This window comes from Pimephales promelas, chromosome 11 (assembly GCF_988280905.1).
Source record: "Pimephales promelas chromosome 11, fPimPro1.hap1.1, whole genome shotgun sequence".
NCBI classification, from domain to species: Eukaryota; Metazoa; Chordata; class Actinopteri; order Cypriniformes; family Leuciscidae; genus Pimephales; species Pimephales promelas.
Genome location: NC_142779.1, coordinates 7,998,722 through 8,020,910, shown reverse-complemented (window position 1 = coordinate 8,020,910; position 22,189 = coordinate 7,998,722). Strand labels below are relative to the sequence as shown.

The following is a 22,189-nucleotide window of genomic DNA, read 5'->3' as shown; positions in this document are numbered from 1 at the left end:
CTCGTCTCAAGGGCCCACAAGGAAGTAATGGAATAGTCGAATAAAGTCGTTATGGGTTTTTTTTTCCCCGCACAAAACGTATTCCCGTCTCTTTATAAACTTATAGTTGAGCCACCGTAGGCACATGGAATATTTAAACATTTTCTTTAATGACTTTCTTGGCCGTCAAGTTTCAATCCTTTAGGAGCCTATAGCAGTGATCCACGTCTCAGATTTAATCAAAAATATCTTCATTTGTGTTCCGAAGACAAACGAAGGTCGTTCATTTGATACAGCATGGGTGAGTAGTGACTTCATTTTCATTTTTGGTGAACTAACCCTTTAATTCAATGGTTAGAATTGCGTTTGTAATGTTATTTTAAATATTGTTTTTAACAAGTCAGTTAGCCTAACACGTTACCTGTATGTAATACTTTAAATACTTACCTGTTTATTAGACATTTTTCGTATCCGTCTTTCGTTATTTCAATTCACTTAAATCACCGAAACAATCCATGTGGTTTTTGCTGTTCACACACTGTCATGTCAATACTGTCATGTGAAATAAAATAAAAAGTGTGGCCCACATTTACCTGCAGTTTAAATGTAGCCAAGTAGCTTTAGTAATTTGTGCATTATCAGTAGAGGTCAGAATCAGAGTAAAAAGAGCTTACATGGTGAAAACAGGCAATATTTCACTTTTTTATTTATATTCACACAATGCCTTTTGTATTAAAACGAATTGCAAAAAATGCAGACCAGATGCTTTTTATGTGCTTACAGAGTAAAACGTTCAGTATATAACACTGATCCTACAATCATCAAAACGTTTATATTTCAATTGCACAGTCCATATGTGCAGCATTAAGGCACAAATATAAAAAATGCAAGTGTACACATGAATTGCCAAAAATAGACTTGAACTTGCACAGGATGTAAAATGAGACCGGGGTCTTCATTTGTAATAATCCCCCAGACATTCACTAAACCAAACCAGCAATTTAAAAGAAAAAAAGACCTAATCTCAATCTCAATCCATGCTGCGATCGTGTGTAATCTCTTTCAGGCATGACTGTAGTAGAGACTGTAGCCCGGATGGATAGTGATATGATTTATGATTACCAGCATGTCATGCCAGTGTGCTCAGGCTTAAACCGCAACCAAAAATAGAAACCCACAATATCCCATGTTTATACAGGGTTTCGGATCCTTTAAATGTGAAAGTGTTGTGACTGATTTATTAGAATTCCTGAAAACAGAATAGATCCGAATTAGAAAAGGGACAGGAAATAGGGATAGGAAGGGAAAATGTCAGCATTGTGAATGGCCAATAGCACTCTGTGGAAGCCCATTGTTGAATTTTTTCTCAGGGGTCTGCCTCAAACCCCACTGCACATGATGCCACGATTTCTCGTCCAAACCGAAACCATGCATGCACCTTCTGTTTATACCCAGCAGCATGAAGGCCCCAATATACTTCGAGCAAAATCAAAGACTGGTGGACTGGTGTGACGTAATTTCAAACAAAATCAGGCCGAAAACTAAGTTTGTTTAGATTTTGTTTCTGGATTTTGAAACTGCTTGCCAAAGTGAACTTAGCTTTGGCTGGTAAACGCCTTCCAACTACCATTGGTCCATGGCGATTAAGTAATAGGTAGGTGTGGCTCTGTGGCTCCACCTTCTTTGACATGGAAGTCTGGTCCAGTTCTTCTGTTCACTGACAGTTCGACCGTCAAGTGACTTTATAGTAGAAATTGAAGTTGTAATTCTAACTGAAAGCAACACCTTCCGTGTTTAATACTGTAAAGCAATCTACTGTATAAAGTGCTATAAATAAATTTGACTAAACTGGAGTGCCGAATTGCAGAGCTGAATCAAACGTATTAAGAGGGAAGCGTGCAGCTTATTCATCAAACTTCGCAACATATTTATCTAAAAGCTGTTTCCAGCAGCCGCTACAAAGGGCAATTCTTTTTCCCACCGAGTGAAGAATGAAAAAGACCTTGCCGTGAGTATATCAGGGCCTTTAGCGCAAACTCATTTGGTATCAGGCTGCTTTCAGTCCGTCTCTTGGGTTCTTGGGAACTTTGACGATGAACTCCATGGGGTCTTTGGCCTTGTTACTGAAAGCCCTCCGAATGGCGTCCACCGCGTGCTGATGTGTGACACCTTTGAGGGACTCTCCATCTACTGACATCAGCTCGAATCCAGCCTGCAGAGAGAGAGCGAAAAGTTCAGATGTCCGAGTTGATCATTAATGCAGATGTCTGTTTTTCTGACACATCCCTGAGTATTCCTGGCAGAGTGCAGACAGAACGTCTGAATGGCAGGAAAAAGCAGATGCTGCAGGCACAGGATGCCTCTCATTTCCTTTGTTCTCCTTCGTTAATACCTGTGAATGATCTCATCTGGTCTGCTTCAGATAATGCGCGTACAGTATGTGTGTGTGTCAAAGCCCTGCCAGTGAATGACATCAGCTTATTATACTTCAGAAATGGATGTTTTTCTCTCTGATTGTAACCACTGGCAGACCTGAAGGCTGAAGCACAGATGTTTGGGTCTCACCGGTCAAAAACACACGACATATCCATCAGCTCTTTTCTAAACTCATTCTCTTATCTCTGACACCGCTGGCAGTATAAACAAAGGGAACAGTCAACTTAGAGTGAGCAGGACCAAATTATATACACCATTCTCTAGGTGTCCATAACCCAAAAGTTAAACACTCTCACAGACGCAGGAGTGTGTCTTTGGAATGATGTCTTTCCTGCCAGGAAAAAAGTACAAAGTGCAGCTGAGCTCACAAACGCAAGTTTAGTTCGTAGGCATATTTCCTCAGTCACAATCTCTTACCAGGATGCACCTGTTTACTGAACTCTCTCTACAGCCATCCTTAAAGGTTAGGGTCTGTTTTCATGCTCTCCATCAGTCAGATCAAACACTATTGTCTCCCATTTTCTTCTCTGTGCATTCAAGCAAAAATAAAAATGGAAAACATTTCTTATTTGGGCTAAACTGATAAAGCTTTCAGTTAAGAGTGTACCCAGTGTTTACATATATTCCACAGATTTTCCATTAAAAATTCAATTTGGGATGTCCCACCACAAGGACAGAATATTGTAGTTTGTGTTGAAATAAACGTTGTTCTTAAAGGGATAGTTTGCGCAAAAATAAATAAAGGAATAGTTCATCAAAAAATTCAATTCTCACCCTCATGTTGCTCTAAATCTGTATGACTTTCTTCTGTGAACAATGTATGGATAAAACAAATATCTTAAAATATCTTTTTTTGTGATTCACAGAAGTCGGTTTGGAATGACATGAAGGTGAAAAAATTATGACAGAATTTTTATCATTTTTATTTTCATTCAGAATTTTAATTAAAAAAATCATTGCATTTGGTCTTGCTTTGTTCTAATATGTAATGCGCATTAATGCATCATGTTATAAAAGGATGTAAAATGGGCTGATGCACACTAAAATTAAAGTTACTTACACAAGTATTCTTACAATATAGCACACAATTGTACACAAAGATTATTCCAGTTATGGTAAGTGAACCCAAATGAAGAAGAGAACTACTTAAGAAGCATTATATAGTATTTCAAAACATTACACTTGTTTTTGCCCCTTAATGGCTGTTAAAAGGCCAAAGATTTGTTTAAGCTGACATTCCCCTTCAAATAGCACTTAAATTAAGGAGACCGCAGGGACATCATCAGTCTTTTCTTTATGCCATCTGCCTTTTTGACTAAAAACAAATCACCAAAGCATTCTATGGTTGTAGAGGACAAGCGGAGTCATTTATCAGTGGATAGCAGTGTACTTCACTGTATGTGTGAAGAGAAAGATGATGACTCAGGAAGAAGTAGAAATCAATGAGTCTCATTCACTAAGCATGTAGGCCTATGCATGAATTTGTGCATGAAATCTGTATGTACATAAGCGTAATGTTCAGCTGGCTAATCAGAGGTCTGTAATGTCTGTATTAAAGGAGTTAATTGAGTTTTTAACTTGTTTTGAGAATGGCACTGTCGGCACTGCTCGAGGGTCTTGCTGAGCATGTTTCGAGAAGGCATCTTGAGTGTCATGTTTCCGTGGCGAAAGAAAAATGTGTGCAAAATGCCCTTAATATGGACATGGTTTGCGTGTGTTTTATGTAAATGACTTACCTCGGCACTCGCTCATTTTGAATACTCTGAATTCATCAACATTTGAACGAGGTTAAGAACAAATTTATGAAAAGTTCACGTGTTTTCGTGAGAAGTTCAAATGTGCATATAAATACGAACAGTTTTTATCACAGTACAGTACAATTATTTAGTGAGTGAGAGCCATTGCGTTTAGAAAACCCACAGCTGAATAGAAACAGATTTTCAGATTTAGCTTATAGCTTTTGAAAATGGTAGCTTGGTTAAAGTAATGAAACCGTCTTTTGGCTGTTGATCTTTAAATTCAAATTGGCCATTTTGAATTTTGATGCAAAATACTGTAACATTATGGTGCATGCTCACTTTATTAACTTTTTAAAAGCAATCACTTTATGAGCCAAGCTTAAACCATATGGACAGTACGGACGACAACGTTGTCAAAAGATACCTGTTCACATGGGTCCACGAAAATGCTATGCTGCCAGGCCAGTAGTTGGCGATGTCACTTTGTAAAAAAGCACTACCCGTCTATAGACTGAACTGAACACAGTCACAGTTTAATTGAAAACTGTGTCATGTAAACGGCCCTAGAAGCAGCCTTAACAAGCACGATGCCTCCTAAACTGTAATAACTCTTTGGTCAGAACAGCGGATAACAAACACATGAGACTCAGTCATTTACCGTACACACATGGAACGATAATTTAGGGGACTCACTCCTGCATTTAAATGCGATTGTCAATAATGAAACTTTAGAGTGTGTACATGGCCTTAGTCTTAGCAACCACAGAGCATCACCCTAGCAACAGCACAGAATCCTCTAGCAACCATAGAGTAATGTGATAAACAACAACACTTAGAACATCTTAGCAACCAACAAGCATTATCCTAGCAACACTCTAGCCTAGCCATGCCTTAGAAAATACTGGGAAGGTTGTCAAGCTACCTCACGGTGGCAAGTTTTGCATAGGCAAAATGTTGAAATGTAGTAATTAAACTGTCCTCTGTATTTATAAGCTGAAGAATGACTGCTAAGATGAAGACAACAGCCTATAATCAAGATGAAAAAGTGCTGGACTAATTACACATGAGCTGAATGAGCAGACTCTGTGGAGCCCCAACACATACACAATACCTGACCTCCGCCTGCCATGCGTGTCAACAACGTTTGATAAGAGGAACGTGACTGCAGACGATGTGTGATAGAAACCTGACCTCCATGCCACTGGAGCATACTTGCTCCTGCTCAGATATTTCAGTTATCAGTTAGACAACAGGAACAGGAAGTATGTCAACAGGGCGCTCCACACTTTCCTCTGCAGGCCTGATAATCTGGAGAGCTCATTAAAGATAGTCGCTCAGAAGAGCCTCTCGCGGCTTCAGGGTGTGACAACAAGTGAATTGAGTGGAATGTGAATTAGCCAGTCTTTGGAATGAATGGGAATACCCACTAGTCTTTCACACCAAGCCCAGATGGAGGCCAGAGATGAGTGGATGTTCTTGGCAACTGAAAGGTTTTGAGCCTGACACCAGATCTCCTGAGTGTGGCAACACAAGCCTCTCAGAGCAGGCCAGGGAAGTGCTGTCACCTGATAGACTGTGATCTACAAAGATACGTCTTCCTTTGACAAATACACAAACACACACACACACACACACACATGGGATTCCAGGGTTTTAACCTTGCCTGCGAGGTCACAGAGGTGCCAGTGGTATTGTGCCCTCGCCTACTTTGACCTTTATCCCTTATTCTGCCTCACTTAGTACAGATGCAATGCAACCTGGATGTTGTTTAGTAGGGATGTGGGAAAGCCTAATTCCAAATTCGGTAAGGCACGGAAGATGAATAACGCATTTAGTACCTAAAGGGACATGGTTAGGCTTGATGGGGTAGTCGGTTACATTACAGCACATCAGATTTCACTTATCACATGAAGATGGTAATGAGAGATGACTGACAGGAGGATGTTGGAGGTACAGATCCTGATTGTGTCATTAAGCGAAGCACAAAATACAAGACTGAAGATTGTTTAGAGTAGACCATGCTGTATTCGAGACCAGCTCACTCAAGTCTGAGTCAAGACCAGTGGAAAGAAGAAGGTTGTGTCCAAATCAAGACAGAGTCCATGTGCTCCCGAGTCTGAGTCAAAGATCTTATTTTCATGGTTTTGGTTTTGTAGTGGACTTGGAAACATGTGAACTTGACCCTCTTCTGGTATTGGCGTTAAGTTAGCCTCAACCCTTTCCTTGTCTAAATCTCAAATAAGCTGGTCTCGACTACAACACTGAGGCTATATGAGGTGGAGTTACCTTCAGAACATCACTGGTAGAGGCCGCTCCTCCTGGAAAGATCTTCTCTATCTTCACCATTGGCTGTACCTTTGACTCAATGCCACCTGAGATGCTTATTCCTGCACAAAAAAAAAGAATAGAAATCATCTAGCTATACAAATTAAGAACATTTTTAACTAAACGTTGTATTACCAATCCATCTACATATTAGATGTTCTTGTATTGTTTATACTGTTCACTTTGATGCATGTAAAAAATAACTGATCTTATGATTGTTCCATTAGAGTAACAAATTCTGATTCCAGTTCAAACTAAACAGATGCCTGCCAGCTAAACAACTGTCATTGAGATTAATGGAAATTATAATGTTTAGTTTTCTCCAAAATTATAATATACTGTACTGTCTTAAAAAGGGAGCGCACTGTATGCTTACTGTTTGCAGTGGGCAATTCACTGCCATCTTCTGGCGAGGAGAGAAGAGGAACTGAGGGAGAATCTCTTCTTTAATACTAATTTATGAGTGATTATAAAAACTTCTTTATTTCCACAAAGAATATTTAATTCTGTCTGAGTACACTAAGGCATTGTGTGTCAAGAATGAATCACATGCTTAGCAAATCTACTGTATTAATAGGCTTTAGTCATGTTATTACTCAGAATTAGAGATCTCAACAAACCACTAACCCTAAGTATTTATCACTTATACATAACTCATCCAGCACCGTTTATGTTACCGACATAAATTACATCTAAAATTGGCTTTCTGGGAAGGGATTCATTTTCTAAGTGATCAAACTTATAATTTATGCCTGCTGAATGATAAAAGTGTCATGACTCACATTAAAGGAAGGACTCTCAAACTATCTCTATAGATCAGAATATAACAGAGACTTGAGTGGAAGTTGAGCCAGTAAGAAACCACCTAGCAACCACACAGAACACCATATAAACCGCATAACAATAACAAAACATAACAAAAAACCAAACTTGGCATCCACCAAATCATCAAACATATGCATGGACAAACTGCATTAACATTTTCCAACAAATATTAGTTAATTTGAGAAACATTTCCATACGATGCAGTGCATCCAAGTAACTCACCCAGGGACTGCTTGGTCTTAGAGATGGAAACCTTGGTTAGTTCATACTCCTGCTCTGGTTGGCTTTCTGAGTGCCCATTGACTGGTTCTTTCCAGTCCTGATCTGTGCTGGGCGTAAACACCTGGGTCAATGGTGTCCTGCTTCGGTGACGTGCACTCATTACGGTATATTTGACCTCTTTACCATTCTGAGATTTGTCTGTTTTCGTTCTATGTCCGTTCCTGTAAGGGGATCTCCCTCGCTCTGGGACAGAATCACCCCTGCTGGATAAAGAGTCATGGTGTGATGTCTGGGGAAAACTATTGTCTCTTCTCTGGGGGGAGCGTCCATGGAGTTCTGTGCTGTGAGGGGACTCTGACTGCAGCCATCCGGATCGAGCAGGACTCAAGGAGCGATTACGAAGCGAGTCTGTGATGTAGGTGTCCACCGGTACATCCAAGAGAGGTGTGAAAGCCCGAGGAGGAGGAAGTCGTCCAGTCGGTAATCCAGCCAAACGCAGTCGTTCCATATCTTCAATGAGCTGCCGTTCTCTCTCCAGATCCTGCACTGGCTGAAGGTGGAATCCACCCCTGTAATCTATGAGAAGAAACAAGAGGTAAAAACATTTCCCATACTCTCTTACACAAGTTACAAATACTGTACACTGTAAAAAAAATATTGTTGGTTTAACTTAAAAAAAGTAAGTAACCTGGTTGCCTTAATTTTAAGTTCATTAAACTGGAAAAAGTGAGTTAATACAATGAAGGAGATTAATTTAATCATCAGAAACTCAAAATGATATGTTATCTGAACTAAATAAATTATATAAGTTGATTTGACAAAAGAAAAAATGTTGTGATTACTACACTGTAAAAAATATTGTTGGTTTAACTTAAAAAAGTAAGTAACCTGGGTTGCCTTAAAATTTTTTAGTTGATTGAACTGGAAAAAGTGAGTTAATACAATGAAGGAGATTAATTTAATCATCAGAAACTCAAAATAATAAGTTATCTAACTAAATAATTTATTAACTAAATAAATTATTATAAAGTTGATTTGACAAAAGAAAATATGTTGTGATAACAAATCTTGAAAATATTTTTTTACAGTGTAATGGCATCAGATGGCAAAAGTAAAACCTTGGTATCTGTCAGCCCCAAAACATATTTGGATATTTTATGGTAGCACCACAGACACAGGCAAATTTATAGATATATACATACAATCGGGAATTCAGAATCAAGGAATTCATCACGTTCACACACAAGATCCTCCTCCCACAAACATTGTGTACAAGTGGTTCAGCAGCATTCAAATTCATTTACATCTACTTAAATCAGTGCAGATGTTACAAAACCTCAAATACACCCTTTCCCTTTCATCCAGAAATGTGAGCGACGATCACACATTCATATCCATTGAGTAAGCAGTGGTGTGGCGTTGCGTACATGCACATCTCGCTCAGATTTCAGGGGCCTCTAGCGCAGAGAGGTTTGAATTACTCCTCTGTGGACGGTACAAAGGGGCTGCATTAAGCTTCAGACCTGCGTGGGTGGACGCTTGAAGGTTAAACAATGCAAGGCGCCTTTCTTGCATTTCAGAAACGACTTCCATTCAAAAGTCAGAGGCACATGCAGTCCGACACTGCGCACAATCACAGCCGGTACTGTGCGCTCCTGGGTTAGAGGTCAGGAGGTCATGCAGTGTCAGCAGCAGCAGAAAGAAACAGGCAGGCTATAGAAATAAGACACAACTAATCTTCTTTTGGCATCGATGCATGTTGATGACACAAATGATGCATTCGTGTCCCAAATGGCAGCTTACAATGATCAAAACTTCACATTCATTATCAAAAAAAGTGATAGTAGGTTACAGTAACAAGGGCTGAGAGGGATTGTGTGTGTTTTTGGGTGCGGATTAAATATCAGCAACAGGAAATTTGTAGTATGAGAATGATTTTCAGGATATGAAATGGCTGGTGCAGAGGAGAGTTTGTGTCTTCTGGTTAAGTCATTTCCTATGGGGATCAATCTAAACATGACTCAGCACTGGAAACAGTGAAAACAAGCGTGAGAAGAAAGAATTTGACCTTTTAGTTCACAAAAGCAGGGATGTTACCTGGGATGGGCGTTATTAAATGGCGACGGGGTGTTCCACCATGACGAGGAGATCTCAGGACAGGAGACCTCACTGAAAAAAAACAAGATATATATTATATGATATGTTAATATACAGTAAAACTTTAAATGCTTGACACATATACAGTTGTATATGGAAAACATCAATAATACAGTATAAGTAGGTATCTAAACTTTGACTGCAAGTGTATATGTACTAAAATGTGGCAGCTAAAATGTACAAAGCTAAAGTTTCAAGTGAAAGGTTTTCTTACCAGAGCGGCTTTTTAGTATGTCATAGGCTTCAAGCTCAAATGGCAAAACCATACTGTCAAAACGGCCCTGATCTGTAGGAGGGATGATCATTCTGCACAAAAGAAAGTTATATTAGATGCAAACATTGCTCACAAAGCAAGAGATGTGGTGTAAACACATGTGGCAGGAGTTATGCGAGTGAAGTATTAAATAGGCTGACATGTAACACTCCTCACCTGATCTCCCTCAGCAGCAGAAGCTTCTCAGGCTTGTCCAAGATGGCCAGCAGGGGGCGCACCAGATCCTCAACCACACGCTCAACTAGAAACTAAAGAACAGGTAGAGGAGATGCCCTAGTTACATTGTGAACTATTGGAGTCAAGCGATTTAGATAATGTTTACCAATCACAAGCACTGGGATCAGACAGTCTCACTAAATATGTCTTATTGGGGCTAATTTAGGGCTCACACGCTATCAATAAAATACTACACAGCATTTTTAATGTTGGAGTGACCAAGTGTGGCACTGTTAAGTTAATAGAGCTTGGATGATCTAAATCATAAATGACGAGGCAAATTCCCATTTCATAAGCATGACCAGCAGCCACATTGATTTGCCAGAAACATTTGTAATATGGATAAAGTATCTGTATTAAGTTATAAATGAGACGTTTTCCAACTCAGCAGAATTTTAGCTGACTCACCCTTTTACAGTGTCTCATGACAGCGGCCACCTCATCCTCATTGAGAAGCTTGCGAGCCATGTCCTCCAACATGGCCATGGTCTCCGGGCTGAGGAAGGCGCTGTGCTCCCTCATCCCAGCACGAGTCTCTCTGGGAGAACTCAACAGGTTAATTATAGGTCGACCTCGCTCTTTACCTGAGGACACAAGTGCTAGAGTCAGCCCGCAAGCTCGGACCGCGAGTAAAGGTCTTATTTGCATAATAAAAAATAATTCTGTCTGATCTTATTAGCTGCCTTCATAAACATAACAGTAGTTAAAAAAGCCATTTTATGTAACCAACTGCAAATATTTAAGTGTTACGTTAACACTTGGTTATGGTATAAGGTATGTTAACAAGTGCTATGCTTTGTTACTATGTGCTTTGAATGGGCTATATGCACGCATAAGTTCCGCATTTGACGTAAGGATGCTCGTCCATTTCCAGTTGTGTAGATTAAAGCGGAGGAAAACCGGAGAAAACGGGATTATGGCAGAGTCTTCAATATTTACTGTCCTCCCGTCTTTGAAACAAAACGTACATACGTTTAGATGTAATTTTATATATAGTTATGTTTATTTAATATAATTTTAAAAAGAAGCATAAACACAACGAGGGGTGTCTGTTTTATCTGTTTTTGTGACTAACGTTTCATTAGTATAACCATGGAGTATAAAATTCAATATAAATTCTCGGTATTGCATCGGACTCTATGATCGGCGGAAGTTATCGAGCATCCTTAATCCTTCACCGGAAATAACGCCGTGCATAGAGCCCATTGACAAATCTGAGTGTCTGGAGTTTTCTATGCGTTTCTAAGTCATTCTGTGTGTGTTGTGAAGTAGTCAGACACTGTATAGAGGACAGCAATGCAATCCATCATTAGCTGAGCAAAACCACAGGAGTCAACTCAAGACCAGTCCAAGGAAATTAATGCAGATCCGTGTACAGTAATGCAGCCTCTTTAAAAACGTATTATACTGCTTTCTGGCTTTTCGATTGCAAATATCCATCTCTGCCCTCGGCCTCAGCTATTCCTCGGCTATGGTATCCACAGAACGTGGTCCTCATCAAAGTCTGTTAAACCATATGTGGACTCACCCGGTTCGTTATCTAAATGTTTCGGAGATTTGGATCTTCCTCTGTGTCCGTCCCCTGTGCCGGTGTCCTTCCTGTCTCTAGAAGACGACCTTTCCCTCCTGCGTCCACTCTTAAAGAGCAAGCTGACAAAGGTTTTGGAGCGCTGCAGGGTGCTTCCCTCCTTGTCAACCTTGTCCTTCTGATGTTTCCTTTTCTTCTGCTTGTCCTCTGATTCACATTCAAACAGAAACGTGTAAAAAAAATACTTCTAGGCAAAGTTATGAATTTTTAACCGTATGAAATAAATAAACAAATGGAAAGCACCAAAGTGATAAAATACATGTATTATAGGTTGCAAAATTTGCAACTCAAAGTTCAAAGCAAAGGGAGATATTTGCTTTTAAAGAAATCGTTTTTTAAGGACTACTAGGAACTACACGAGCTTCTTCCATGGTGACATCACCAACCATAAAATTTGCATAAACCCCGCCCCTGCAGTCCATATTGAGAAGAGGAAGAGCAGTTGTAGTCAAGCAGCACAAAATGTAGCATCCGTCTTTTCACATGCAATAGAAAGTCACTGTCTGCATCTCACAACAGTTCCTATACAAGCAATTTATCAATTACTCTGACAGAATATGCTAATTGAAGATAGTTAACTCCACATCAGCAACTAACCATTCAGAGACGTCCTGTTGTATTCTACATGTTAGTCTCTCCATCTTTGTCTGACTCCGGTTCAAACATAAAAGGCAGAACAGTTTCTGACATTTTAGCACTTGTCTGCATGAGGTAATCGGAGCTGCTAACACACACACTCTTGAAGGGTGGAGTATCCCTTTAATAAGTTGTAAGAACAAATTTTTAATTTATTGCCACGTTATATTTTTTCTCGCATGTAATACCGAAATGTGCCATGCAAGTCATGCAAAAAAAGTTAATGGTGCTAAAATAGGCTTTAGTTCTTATTTTCTTATTGAAATACGGCCTGGACATGTTTCAGTGAGAATTTCCCAAGAAGGTCCTGTTATGTGAATTTTACGATTGAATCTATTTGTTAAAGGCCACAAACCCTCCAGTCATTTATCTCAGTGTGAGGTATTAAGCCTGGCAAATAAAACAGGATGACATACACTTTGCTGTGTGGATTTTGAGCGTACATTTCTCATGGCATCAGATTCTTCAGTCTGAACCGTTAATCTTTCACGGGGAGATCCCATGCAGTAATGCTGATGTATTATGCATTCCACCAAGTTCATTTAAATTCAGAGATACAATGGCAGCACACTGCTATATATTTGACAAACAGACGCAGCAGTGTGGCTCTAAAGGTCAATTGCTGGTTTTCGACAATGCGTTTTCTATTCTGAGCAGTGCTTCCACAGCATGGTGTGTGTATCAAATAACCCAAGATCCTCATCACTGATCTGGTTGTGACCTTGGGCCCGGGCTCTACAACTGAGATATAAGTTACATCAGTGACACAAACGGAGGACGGCCTTGTGTGGCTCACCTCATTTTGATTCACAGCCTCTTTTGTTATCTCTTCAAAACAGCCTTACTATACCTGACACAGTGATGTGACTCTGGGATCTGCGGATGGGTTTCCGAGGCTTGCTGAGAGCCATCAGGACTGCTGTTTTAGGGGATTCCAGAGTCTCTTTGTCCCCAGCAGAGAAGGTCCTTGTCCCACTCCGAATCGCGGTGTCTTTCAACAAGACGGTTTCGCCTACTGTTCGGCTGGTTTCTGTGGTTATGACCCTACTAGATCTTGATGTCGTGTCAAACTCCTGTGGGTCAGTCTGCATGGCAGTCTCTATCCGTTCAGAGCTAGGCCTGCGCGAGCGGTCCTCAGTGGAGATACAGACATCCACCATCTCTGAGCCGAATACAGGAGGGAACATGACTTGCGAGAGGCCGCTGAGAGAGCTGACCGGCGTTCCGGAAGAGAGAGAGGAAGTGGATGAGTAGGAGTCTGAACCCTGGGAGGAAGAGGGCTGCCCTCCATTAGACACTAAGAGGGAAAAGAGAGAGACTTTCATGGGATATTTGTAGAGACTGGAACATTACACTTGAGAACATAGATGTACATTACTGTACAACACCAGTCATGCCCATTCAGCACACTCAGATTTTGAAACAGCTTCCATATATCTTCAATGCAAACACAATTATTTGTATCTTTGATAATTGAGTTACACAGTCATTTATGGGGAAAAAGGGCCTGTATTAGCCAGGGAAAACCCAGACAACTTACAGGAAATTTAGATTTGCTCTGAAAGTTAGTCTGGCAAAGAGCTCATTCAAGCCCATTTCCAATCCGTCAAAAACGTTGGGGCGGGCTTTACACGATGACAACTTCGCTGGGACTTTGAAGTAGATTTTGTAGCCTACATTACAAAGATGGATGCCGCCGTCGAACATCGCTCGTTCGAATCAGCTATCGCGTCTTTAAGAGATTTAAACATTTTCTTTTTGTTAAAAACCGAGCAAAGAACAACAAAGAACCGCTCAGCATACCATACGTCATCTCCTTCATCGCTCTGATTGGTTTTAGGTATACCCGCGACGTCTGTTGGTGACGCCCATCTAAAAATGATTTGTCTATGACGCTTTGCCAGACCATAACTCCGTTACAACTGAGAACGGTCTGGTTTTAACCAGGCTAGGCCTGTATAAAAAGCTGTGAAAATCATCAAAATGACCATCTGACATATATAACAATGAACCACTAAGTTTTTCTTTTTCTTTTATCTATCTCACCCTAAACCGAAAAAAGGTAACATACTGTGCATATTCAATTATTTAACATCATTCCACAACAACATAATTTAACATCAATCCACCTAAATACATTGATTTATAACAACAAAACACATTTTATGTGTTAAATCAGGCAGAAAGAGTTCTTTAAGGTAACAATCGCAACCACTTTTTAGATTGCGCTGGGCACCGAATGATTGGTACCCCTTATAATAAAAATACATAAATAAATAAAAGCATAACAAAATAAGCAACAGACACGAAGTCTAAAAGCCTCATAAATATTAAAGAATGTCCTAATGCACTTTTGCATAAGAATGAACACTATATCAATGTCACTAGTGTTAAATATGGAGCAGAATGACATGAGCATCTGTCTGTCCTGCAGCCTAAATACCCCTGAATCACCCTGACGCTACAAACAAGCACAATCCCAGCTGACTTATCCAAATGTGAACATTACGGTCTAATCCGTGGCTATTTTCATACACCGCTCATATTAAATGAAAAACGGAGATGAAAAATCTGGCTTGACGTGGCCGCTTGGTGTTCAGCTTTAATCTGGATCAGTTTAATTAAAAGTACAAATGAGTGGGTCACACAAATCATGCAACCTGTCCTGTAACATACAGTAATTAATTAGATATAAAATAGTAAGGTTTGGGGGGGGAAGTTTACATACATTTATTAAGCCAACTGTACTCCGCCACCATCTCCTTGTAAGCAGGATATCGGCCAGCCTCCTAAGACAGGATATTACACAAGACATAATCACAGTCAGAAAGGGATGTACAACCTTAATTACATGCATACAAGTTCAAATGTCATGTGTTAGATATAATTCATTGTGCAAATTACATGCAAAGTATAAACAGCCTAAAAAAAATACTTAAAACAGCATTTTCCACTAGGAGGATATGACCTCATTTTTGATGCCCAAGGTGTACGCTGACCTCACTATGGGTCACAATAAGTTTGCTCCTCTACAAACATAAACAAACTTGAACGCCATTAAGATGATGGTAGGTGGCAGCCTCATCTGCCTTGTAGCAAAATAAGTCACTGTGTGGACAGAAATCATACAGGAGCTGGATTCACAAAGTTTAAAACTCATCCCTTTTTCCCTTTGTGTTGATCCTTGTCAGACATTTTCACACATCGTCACTTAATTTACCACCAGAAGAGCTCACGCTTACCACCACGAAGTGACATTAATAGCTAACAAAGCAGGCATTTAGCAGCCCTATGTTCTTATAGCGCCGCTGCAGGTTTAATAGAGCCTTGCCATTGGGGCAATGAGAAAAGGCCATAAAACAAGGCTTTTTGCTGATTATAACTTGATCCCTAAGGCCTGGTGAATAATGCACACCTGCTGGCTGTTTTTCACAGGTGGAACCCGAGCTCTGCCTGAGTAAAGCGAGCAACCAGGAATGTGACGGCTAAATGCCAGCTGTCTGCTTTGCTATGCTTTCTCACTCCCAGACGCAATAAGAGGCTGTGTTGTTTAACATGCTGTGGAGGCAATTAATATGCCAAAGCACTTTGGAAATCATTTGTCTTGATGAATCTATTTATACATACAAATTTTTTAAATACATTCAAAACAATGTTTTTGCTCACTATATAATGTGAAATGTTATTACAATTTAAAATAATGGTAACAGCATTTATTCATGTGATGACCAAGGTGAAGTTTCAGCGGTCTTCAGTGTCACATGATCCTTTAGAAATAATTTTACTATGCTGATTTGCTGCTTAAGTAACATTTATTATTAATTATTATTGTTAATGTTGGAAACAGTTGTGCTGCTTAATATATTGTAGAATGTTCAGGATTCATGAAATAATAATATAAAAGTCTTTACTGTCACTTTTTATCAATTCAATGCATTATCAATTAAAGTATTCTAAAAAAATTAAAAAATCTGCCCAAACTTTTGAACGCTAGTAGACACAGAGACACACACATATATATATAAAGAAATATTCTCACCTTGATGGTCAGCATCACGTGAGTGTGACTCTTTAGCACTTCTACTGCATTGCTGTGTGTGATGTCCTCAAAACTCACTCCATTGGCTGCCAGAATCTGATCGCCCATTTTAATTCCGTTTTGCTCAGCCAGGCCACCAGGGTCCAGCCTTATCACAAAATCAAACAAATCAGTCATAACATCTAGGCAACCATTTTCATAAATGCCTGGTCATTATGTCTTACTTTGAGACATAGATGCCCAGACCAAACTCTTTGCCACCACGGATGTTGAAGCCCAGGCAGTAGTCATCTGAGGTTGTGTAAAGGTGCACTATTCTGCGCAGGGCTCCATCTGAACTGGCCTCCGAAGGTGTACGACCACTTTCCTCCACTACCATCCTTCGGTGGATAAGATCTACCCTGGATACATATATATTAAATAAACAAATGTTACTCAATAATCTCAGTCATACAACAAAATAATACACATTCAAAGATTTGGGGTCAGTAAGAATTTCTTTTTTCTTTCAAATTGATCAAAAGTTTATTTGAATGTGACAGAGCCACATTTTGAGGAAATCAACCTACAAATGGTTTACTTATAGTTGTTTCTGGATATTAAGTTAGGATAGAAAAAAAGAAAGTACACTACCACACACACATACACATTCAGGTGGACACATACTTCTGTAATAAAACTTGCTTGCTCTACTTTTAGTTAATGAAATGGCTGAGAAGACCACTGAGGTAACTCTACCACCGCTGTATGCTGAAATAGAAGCTCAAGGAAAAGATAACATGGAAAGACCAAGAGTCACAGGGGTTTCCGCCCCGTTAGTCAAGGCAGGGGGGCGGCGGCCCATCACCACACTCTCCTTATCTTCTCAGTTCAGTCATTCTTTTTAAACCCCATAATTCAGCACAACTTCAACAAATAAATAAGGTACCAGTATTTCAAACAGGCCACCTAAAGAACCTCTAAATATTCAAGGACAAAACACACTCTTCTTTAATGAGTTAGTCAAAGGGACAAAGTTAAGAGTACTTGAAAACCTCTAGGAGGCTTGTGGAAGACAGGTCAAGCTGCTATACAACAAACATATACTTTTCTTGCTGACTACTAAAGGTCACGTTGGTACATCTTATTAATTATTTTTATAGCAATGAAAATAGGAAGATTTTTTTTCTCAGTAAGCATCAAAGGGGGTCCCACAGGATGACTTAAAATTATTGAATACTATTAATTATACATTAACATGTTCTATCTATCTATCTATCTATCTATCTATCTATCTATCTATCTATCTATCTATCTATCTATCTATCTATCTATCTATCTATCTATCTATCTATCTATCTATCTATCTATCTATCTATCTATCTATCTATCTATCTATCTCTCTATATATACTGTGTGTGTGTGTGTGTATATATATATATATATATATGAAGAGTTCAGATGCAAAAGCCTCTAAGTGCCATTTGAAATTTTCTTCTAGAATGATCATTTTTATCAAGCTTGTATATTTAAGTTCAGTGATTTCACTTAAATGGCAATGATAATTACCTATTAATTGTTATTTAAGTGAAACTACTGAACTTAAATATACAAGTTTGATAAAAATCATCATTAAAGAGGAAAATTTCAAATGGCATTTAGAGGCTTTTGCATCTGAACTCTTCATATATATATATATATATATATATATATATATATATATATACATTTATTCATTTAGCTGACGCTTTTATTCAAAGCGGCTTACAATTGCTATATATGTCACACACCTCTGGAGCAACTAGGGGTTAAGTGTCTTACTCGGGGACACATTGGTGTCTCACAGTGGATTTGAACCCGGGTCTCAATGTTAACATACAGAATTAGACTCTGTAATATTCTAGGATCGCATAGCCAATTAATTTTTATTTAATAATTATGGCTAATTAAAATAAAGATACACTATGTAACTTTTTTTGGTAAAAAACTTAACTAAATTTTAATACTGTAAATGAGTCAATAAATCGCCAATACTTCTTTCAAAACATATTTTTGTCAACCCCGTTTTTGCTCCGGCTACTTTAACGGGTGGATGGTGTGGGATTGACACACCGAGTGGGGTTACACTGAGTGAGAAAGGTTGACATTAAATCTCAAACCTCGGGGAATCACCCATTTTTTTTTTTTTTAAATGTTGAACAGAGGAGAGTCTTCTGGAAAAAAGAGAAACTGATAGAGTTCGTAATAAAACGAGAACCAACATTGGCTTGTCTTTTCAGAGATGGAGAACTGAGGGATTTGAGCTGTTGTAAAAGCAACACTTTTAGAATAGAGTTTCTATTACTCAACAGGTGAGTAAGGTCTTTTATTGAACGAAGAAAATGACATATGCATCTAATATGACAAGGGCTTGCCGCCATTACTTTTGTACTTTTGTTTTGTATTTATTTATTTTGGGTTATTAAAGTGTGTGATACTTTATGGGAAGAAGGAGGCCGGGAATTGCCTCCTTCTTCCCATAAAGTATCACACACTTTAATATACATAACAACAAACCGAGTTACAAGCAATAATATCAGAGGAAATATCTTTGTCTTTGAATAAATGTGTTCTACAATGTGAGGCCTTGAAGAAGTAAAAATCAAGTTCAAATGATGACATAATATTTTTAACCACTTACCATGTAGTCTTCTCTTTTGAATAGCGGATACCAGGAACCTTCCCCACGCGTCTTACCACCATGCGGAGACGATTGTTCCCCGTCAGGACTTTAACAGCACTGCTCATGGTGATGCTCTCCAGACTTATGGCATTCACCTCGACCAGCTTATCCCCAACACACAAGCCTGCCAACTCTGCAGTGAGGAATGACGACACAAAAAGATGGATATGAAACTCATCGATAGCTTATACATGTAAACTTTGTTGTCAGATGTTAGAAAAATTTTGGATGGAGATCTCAGCCTTGTGTCATCATGCATTATTCTGCTCTCAGGTGTACCTGCAGTGCTGTCATCCTCCACCTTGCTAACAAAGATCCCAAGGCCGTGTTCAGAGCCTCCCCGCACACTGAAGCCCAGCCTGCCATCCTCACTTTTGTCCACAGTAATTGTGTGAATGTCTTCACAGTCATCCCCACCTACAGTGCATGACATCAAACACAAATAGAAGGAGCAACCTCTGGGAACAAATTCTTAATTTAAAGCACAGGTTCTTTAATTACAAATTCTTAATTCAAAACACAAGTTTTTACTCCTTCGTAAAAAGGTTTTTATTATATAATATAATATAATATAAAGTCTAGAACTACAATAATCATCATGTTTCACAGCGCACACAACGCCTCTGCCTCTTACGATTTCCCTCAAAATGGGTACAGAAGAGATATCAGTCAATAAATGGAAAAAGTAACTAAAAGTAAATTTAAAAGTAATGTGTTACTTTGCTAGAAAAGTAATCTGATTACATACGTAATAGTGTTAGCTCTGTGGCCGATAAAAAATAAATGGCAAATGTTCAAATTGTATTCTAGGCTATATAGCTTTTTCTTTTTTTTAATTTATTCTAAAAATAAATAAATTAATTAAAAAACACTAAAAACTGAAATAAGCCACTTTTAAATATCCAATATTGACTGATACCAATTACCGGTAATAAAAAACCCCCCATAATATTAGCAGATACCCGATATGATACTAGTATGTAACTTTTTAATCCTTAAATGGAATAAATAAACCAGTTCACATGAGAAAGTTGACGATTTCATTTGAATTTGTATGATTTAATTTGTACAAAAACATGATTTTTAGATCAAAACTAAGCCTTCATGGCGAACAAAATCATATAAATGACATCATATGAAAAAATTTGCTACTGAATCGCCAAAACTGAGATTTATGAATTGCCAGTGTGTTGGTTAGCTGCATCATCATATGAAGGTGCAAATGTTTGTTGGAGACTCACCATCGACAGGAGCGTTGATGATGATGACCCTGCCCATAGGCGAGGAAGATCTCACTCCTCTCTGGCGCTGCTGCTTCTTGTGCAGGTAGCGTGGTAGAGTAGAGGTGCCCGAGGGCCCTGGCTGGGCACTGGGATGAGCCCCATTCGTCATGTCTTTGCGTGCCGTGTCAGACGAATGAGCCATGGCAAAGTGCCGACCTCCCCTCTGACCCTCATCCAGGGTCTGAGCTCCTAAAAGGAACACGAGAGGAGCGGGAAAACTAGAGGTCCGGTGGGTCAATCAGGAGAATTACAGTCCGCAGGATTAGTTCCACAAAAGGGCAATCTGCTGCAATCATGCAGGAAGAAACTGCGAGGGATCCAGCATTGTTCACTTTAGATTACAAGCCATATTGAGATGACTGATTTGATCCTGAAGGACTCCAACATAATTATAATCATGTCATAAAGCAGCTGATAAACAAAATGATATTATCCAGGCAGTGGTAACGCAAAGTGTATCCGTATGTGCATTTGTTCTGAAGAGAGCTTCACAAAATCAGAGGATGTATAGTGGTGGCTCAGGTCTTTTTGTTGAGTTGAAAGTCTGCTGGTTAGACTGGGGCATCGGGCTGGAGTCCCTCCTCACGGCCAGTGGAGCTTTGCTTGGCAGGAGTCATTCATCTGGTCCTCTCACCTTTACCTGCCAGTGATCCAAGACGACAGAGAAAGATCTGTGAGAACCCAGCCGGGCAATGAGTAATTTCCCATGGGAGGTAAAGTGATATCAGCAATAATTGCATTCTGGAAAGCTAAGGGTTGCACTGTTTCCACAGCAAGAGATACTGAGCTTATGTGGGACACTAATATGGTAGGACCTGTTTTTTGTTTTGTTTTTAGCCCAAGAATAGGGTGTTGCATTAGCAATTTCTGGTAATTGGTTATATATAGTAATATTATATACAGTATATATATGTATACACTTAATTGATTCATCATGAAAATTAAATTAAATTTGGCTTATTATTATTATATTATTATTTAATGTTTTCTTCATATTTTGTTTTGGAAAATAAAAGACACTTCTATGTGTTTACATCACATAAGTGTCTATCATACATTATTCCAGTCAAAAGTTTAGACCACACACACCTGACTGAATTAATGTTTTTCATCATGATTAAAAAAAACTTGCAATTGAAAGTTTTTTGTACTGAGCCTGTACTAAACAGTGAAAGAAAAGCAGCCAACAAGCATATGGGCATATTTTTGATAAGCATCCCAAGTAACACTTCATAAAGTTGATTGAAAGAATGTGAAAGAGTGTAGGGAAAAAAAGATTCTTATTATCAAGACAATGGTTGGTTGAGTTTAGAAATTCTAATTATTTTTTAGGATTATAAAAAGTATAAAAACACCAATAATAAAGAGTCAGTGGGTGTGTCCAGGTGACCAGTGTGAAATATCTTCCCTCAGAACAGAAGAACGCAGTGTATCTCCCCAAAATGACAGTGCAGACTTTTTGGGTGAGATGTGCTGCTTCTCTCTGGGGGGAACGAAAAGTGTATCAAATTCCTAAATTAATCCATTACCCTTGTAGTAACGATAAAAAAGGATTTATTAATTTTCCTTATAAACTGTATCCAAAATGCGTCACATTGACCCACCTAAACGTTAAGCCAACATGCATTCTGATATTGTCATGTTGTATCTCTTAACAGAAGTGACAGTGTCATCATCAGCACCTAGGACAGCGACAACCAACAGGTTGCTTAAAGCGTGAACGATAGAAGACAACATTCACAGAGATAAAGTGTTGACTTGCTCGAGAG

At 39.0% G+C, this 22,189-nt stretch overlaps 1 protein-coding gene across 1 annotated transcript; it reads right to left on the bottom strand.

The window, feature by feature from the left end:
• Positions 1-707: 707 nt before the first annotated feature.
• pdzd7a (PDZ domain containing 7a) lies at positions 708-21,037 on the bottom strand. The gene is made up of 15 exons (XM_039671789.2): positions 20,379-21,037; positions 19,417-19,554; positions 19,096-19,270; positions 16,661-16,837; positions 16,437-16,584; positions 15,126-15,186; positions 13,248-13,694; positions 11,702-11,908; positions 10,582-10,757; positions 10,114-10,205; positions 9,898-9,989; positions 9,624-9,695; positions 7,527-8,102; positions 6,441-6,541; positions 708-2,191 (listed from the first exon to the last, which is right to left on the bottom strand). The coding sequence occupies exons 1-15, from the start codon at positions 20,560-20,562 to the stop codon at positions 2,027-2,029; spliced, it is 2,811 nt and encodes a 936-aa protein (XP_039527723.2). The 5' UTR covers positions 20,563-21,037; the 3' UTR covers positions 708-2,026.
• Between the last annotated feature and the right edge of the window lie 1,152 nt (positions 21,038-22,189).